Below are 5414 nucleotides of genomic sequence, written 5' to 3'. Positions count from 1 at the left end.
TTACCGCCCAGTTTGGCTCCAAACCCCAGGAGGAGACGGGAGGGGACGGGGGGGGACGGGGGGGGACGGGGGGGGAAGCATGTCAAGGTCAAGACCCCGCCCCCCACAGCATACGGTCATCAGCAAAACGCTCCTCTTCCTCCCCATCCTTCTCCTCCTCCTCCTCCTCCTCCTCCTCCTCCTCCCTTCTCCCTCCTCTCCCCCCCCGACTCCCCTCTCAGACCGGAGGCGCCTCACACCATGAACTCGTTGCTGCCGTACAGAACCAGCTGATGCGGCGCCGAGCCAAAGTCCCCCGTCTCCCTGCGGTGCGGTGCCTCGGTGGGGTCGCGGGGCGAGCTGCGGCTCAGCCGGAGCCGGTGGCGGATCTTGCTGCCCCTCTGGCCCACCGCCGCCGCGCCCGCCGCGCCCAGGTCGGCCTCCGGGGCGCCCAGGGGGCAGGAGGTCAGGAGGGGGCCCGAGGAGGAGGAGCGGAAGCGGTGGGGGAAGGGGTGGGAGGAGGAGGAGGAGGAGGAGGAGGTGGTGGTGGAGGAGGAGGAGGGGAGAGAGGGGGGCAGGTGGTAGGAGGAGGAGAGTGCCGAGGCGGTGGCGGTGGCGGCGGCGGCGGCGGCGGCGGCGGCGGTGGTGGCCGGCGAGGAGGAGGAGGAAGAGGAGGGGGAGGAGTCCGGCTGTCGCCGCTGAGTGCGGCGGCTTTTGGCCTCGGCCTTCCTACAGAGGGGGATCTCTCGCCCTGATGGAGAGAGAGAGAGAGAGAGCGTAGCGTTAGAGAGGGAGCGAGTTGAGAGAGAGAGAGAGTGAGTGAGTGAGTACACTTTGTTTCTGATTATTCAGACATTTAAGTATTTGAAGGACACAGGGATAAAATTGGTTTTCTTCCTCTGCTCCTTGACAACCCCCTAACCACACCCACCATGGGGGCCGGAGGTCGCCCCCTCCGTCTCCATGGCGATGTTCTCCGAGCTCTCCGCCGTGCCGATGGAGGCCTCGGACTCTGGGGTTTCATCGTCGGAGGTCCGTGGCTCCAACGCCAGCATCTCAAAGGTCAGCTCCTCCCTACACACACACACACACACACACACGCACACACAAACACAAAGACCGACAGACAACAGACAGACAGACAGACAGACAGACAGACAGACACAGACCCAGGTAGATGTACAGACACAAAGAATTTAGTACAACCAGATTCCTTGATTTGTCTCTTCAACTTCTACTAATATATGGGAGGGGGACCATCAACCAAATAATAGCCCGAAAACAAGAGCGCTTTTTAGAGTTCAACTTAAAAGTAGCTGCACATCGAGAGACACATCCTGTGTGTCTCTCGATGTGTTGGAATGCGCCTGTTCTCGTGACACCTTTCGGGGAATGTGTTCAAAGGCTGCACTTGACCCCCTGGGGGAAGGGAGACAGGGGTCCAACTGATAAGGCACGGAGTTATGACACCTTGAGGAGCTTCAATCGATAGATTACCATCTGGTTAACAAAGGCTTTGGTTTATTGGGGGGGGGGGGGGGGGGGGGGGCACAGCTGCCCTCAGCATCCTAACAGAAGGGTATAAGGAGTCGTGTTTTTTTAGTCAAAACATCGGACTTCTCCTTGCGAACCTAATAGAGAGACGGAGGGCGAACTCCCATCTGAGATCTTGGATTATTGTATTGTATTTTGTTTTATTGTTTGTTGTATGCATGTCGTGTGCATCATCGTTTGTATGTTATTGTATCATTGTTACCCAAATATACGACCATAATCGTTATAAGTTCGGATGACTCTTTATTCTACAAGGTTTATACAGAAAATGATTGAGATTGTGGTAAACGACTAAACTAGGGGCCGTTTAAACGACTAAACTAGGGGCCGTTTAAACTACTTAACTAGGGGCCGTGGTCGGGTTGCAAACAGGAAGAGGAAACAAAGTGTGAGTCATACTTCTCCTTCTGCAGGCTCTCGATCTGCGCCGTCAAGATCCTCTCCTCGTGCTGCAAGGCCGTTTGCTGCAGCTCGCTAAGCCCCGCCCCCTCTGGCTCCACCTCTCCTTCTCCTCCTCCTCCTCCTCCTCCTCCTCCTCCTCCTCCTGCAGTCCCTTCCTCCGCCTCCGGGGGCGCCACCCTGGGGCTGAGGGGCGGCGAGGGGATGAGGCTGCTGCTGCTGCTACGCCGCATGCGCTCTTTGCTCTGTGGAGTGAGGCACGGACGTGTGCAATGTCACACACACACACACACACACACACACACACACACACGAAAACACACACACACACACACGGACGAGAACACACAAAACAAACACAAGGACGAGAACACACAAAACACACACACACACACACACACACACAGAAACGCACAAGCCATCAAAATATTGATAGACTTCCTGTTTATGAATGCCTCTTAACACTAGAAACAAGCTAAAACGACTCTAAAATGACTCCGCAGGGTCCGGAGCACACCGAGCTGGCTAAACCCGCCGCAAGAGGAAGCACGGTGGCCATGGAAACACACTTTTCAACACACACACACCTGGAAGCATACTGCTCTGTGGAGCTTTGACACGTGAAACCGGCGCCGAGCGCACAGCGACCTCACGCTCAAAGACACAGAATTGAGAACCAGCAAGCCAGCCATGAGGACTCAACGAGAATAATCCTCAAGACAAAGCTGGGTCTTTCTGTGCATGAAATGAACTGCCTGCATCGTGTGTAGTCATCCCAGAGCCTGTCGGGCTTAAACATAGTGCCGACTGTCGCTCAGACACGGGTGACGTTTGCAGCGCTGTGGTCTTACCAGGGACCTCCTGATGTGAGTGAGCCGGCCCTTGGCCTTGCTCTCTGCGAACTCCAGACTGCTGATGTCCTTGAGGCGCGCCCTGTACTTGCGCATCTGCTCGTTGATGATCAGCTCCACGCACCTGCAGGGAGAGAGCGCTCGTTCAGAAAAGCTCCTTTGGAATCCTCTTTCAGAACGTTTCACTGGTTTCAGACGGCTGGCAACTCCTCCTTAGAACGCTTGTTAAGAACGCTCCCGTTAGAACGCTCTTTAAAAACACTCCTTTAGAACGCTCGTTAAGAACGCTACTTTCGAACGCTCGTTAAGAATGCTCCTTTAGAACGCTTGTTAAGAATGCTCGTTAAGAACGCTCGTTAAGAACGCTCGTTAAGAACGCTCCTTTAGAACGCTCATTAAGAATGCTCCTTTAGAACGCTCGTTAAGAATGCTCCTTTAGAACGCTCATTAAGAATGCTTGTTAAGAACGCTCGTTAAGAACGCTCGTTAAGTAGACTCCTAAAGAACGCTCGTTAAGAACACTCCTTTAGAATGTGTGGGGGTGGGGGGCCGGGCACATACGCAGTGGTCTTGCTGATGTCCTGGACACTCTGCAGAGGGTCAATGGTGTCCGGGCAGCGGAGGACGCACGGAGCAAACACGATGGCCAGGGCGTTGGCCGACATCCTGTTAGTGTCCTCCTGCAGGGCGATCCTGGACCACCACACACACACACACACACACACACACACACACACACACACACACACACACACACACACACACACACACACACACACACACACACACACACACACACACACACACACACACACACACACACAATACAATACAATATAGTCATTTAACCAGGGTGTTGACTCTTTGAAAGTCTTTGATCAAGGCATGTTGAGTCATAAATACACATCCCACTTTAAAATGTCAACCAGCTGTGCAAATGCTATTGGTAAATATCCGACAGTAACCAAACATTACAAATCAAACTTGAGCGGTCACTCGCCGTAGTTGGCATTACAAAACCATTCCATGAGGGTGTGGCCGGGGGGGTCAGCATGTGAGTTGGTTAGTCGGTGCGGGCGTCCGGACTCACCTGACCAGGTGGAAGATGAGCCGCTCCAGGGTGCTCAGGTGAGTCCTGCTGAGCTGGTCGATGACGGAGTACACCCCGTGGATCACCTCCCTCCTCTCTGGCTGACCTGGAGCCGCCCAACACACACCGCCCCAGTCAGACACACACCTCAGGGGACCCCGCCCCCCCCCCGAGGAGCTGTCACTGTTCACTCATTTGGCCTTTACCTCCTTAAGGTGTCATTAACATAAGATAAGTACGTTGTTCATTCTGCACGGCAAAATGTGGACGCCGCAGCATAAAAACAACAGGACAGTCGCAGACTTTCAACTAGAGAACAAAATGTATATCAATAAAAATACACAGAAGATATATCGGTACTATGGACACAACATGGGAAGCAATCAATGCTAACGTAGTAGGGAGTTGTTCAGGGGTCAGGGGTCATCTTGCTACAGGACACTGTGGACTGTCTGTGTTTTAAATCAGGAACCCTTTGGGCTGAGAGACCCCCCCTGAACGCCAGACCACCCGCCCCCCCCACTACAGCGAGCGGACCTCTGAAAGGAAGAGAGCAGAGGCCAAGTGGAGGCGGCCTTACCCATAGCCCTGAGGAACTCCTCGTAGAGTTCAAAGGTCATGAGAGGGCTGGGCAGGTCGCGGAGCCACTGCTTGAGCACGCTGGCGATGACGTGGATGTTGTAGTCGTCCAGGTTCATGCTGCTCACGTCTGGAACAGCAGAAAACAGGGTTCAGTGTTGAAGGGGGTTTCCTGTACACCAGTGACACTTACAGACTCCGTTCACAATGAACACACAGCACTGCCACTTGCTAGCAACAGCAATAAACCGACAGCATAATAAAATGATGTACATCAGATTTGAGCTTCGTCGAAGTCTAAAGACTTTCTCTTGTCTAAAGCCTGATTTGTGAGGCTATGGCAGAGCAAACAGGCTCAAGTTGACACATTGCTCCCCCTACAGTTCATAGAAGGTACTACTACATTCAACGGTAACCTTGGGACCTTGCCATAGAGGAAAATGCGAGAAAGTGTTTCTCTCATTCCCTTTTATATATTTTTTATACATATATAAGGTTAGAAGGCTGTCAATCCCACCTGTGTCCAGCCCCTGGCGGAGCTCTTTGACCTTATTGGTGGAGCCAGACTTCCTGTAGATGCCCTCGGTGTAGAGGCCGTGCATCTCGATGTAGTTGATGAGCTTCTCCACCAGGTGGGGCACCGTGTGCTCCTCCCTGCTGAGGCGTGACAGCTCCACCCCAAACTGCCGCGACGACAGCTCCGGGTCGTACTGTAGCATGGAGTCAGAGACACGTGCACACACACATATGGACACAGACACGCGCACACACACACACACACATGGACACAGACACACACACACACACACACACACACATGGACACAGACACACACACATGGACACAGACACACACACACACACACACACACATGGACACAGACACAGATACACAGACACACACACACACACACACACACACACGGACACAGACACACACACACACACACACACACACACACA

At 53.7% G+C, this 5414-nt stretch overlaps 1 protein-coding gene across 1 annotated transcript in view; it reads right to left on the bottom strand.

Annotated features, from left to right (window-relative positions):
• Positions 1 to 219: 219 nt before the first annotated feature.
• LOC311357170 (unconventional myosin-IXAb-like) overlaps positions 220 to 5414 on the bottom strand; it is a 9047-nt gene continuing 3852 nt past the window's right edge. The window contains exons 4-11 of the mRNA XM_084477065.1: positions 4970 to 5162; positions 4454 to 4582; positions 3874 to 3979; positions 3345 to 3476; positions 2784 to 2907; positions 1933 to 2177; positions 911 to 1053; positions 220 to 730 (exon numbers count right to left, since the gene is read on the bottom strand). Of these exons, the coding sequence (XP_084333191.1) occupies positions 234 to 730; positions 911 to 1053; positions 1933 to 2177; positions 2784 to 2907; positions 3345 to 3476; positions 3874 to 3979; positions 4454 to 4582; positions 4970 to 5162 (1569 nt within the window). The 3' untranslated portion in view covers positions 220 to 233. The remainder of the gene's footprint in view (positions 731 to 910; positions 1054 to 1932; positions 2178 to 2783; positions 2908 to 3344; positions 3477 to 3873; positions 3980 to 4453; positions 4583 to 4969; positions 5163 to 5414) is intronic.

The sequence above is a fragment of the Micromesistius poutassou genome (genome assembly GCF_964030765.1).
Source record: "Micromesistius poutassou genome assembly, chromosome: 13".
In the NCBI taxonomy this organism is placed as follows: domain Eukaryota; kingdom Metazoa; phylum Chordata; class Actinopteri; order Gadiformes; family Gadidae; genus Micromesistius; species Micromesistius poutassou.
This window is presented reverse-complemented; position numbering and strand designations above follow the sequence as displayed.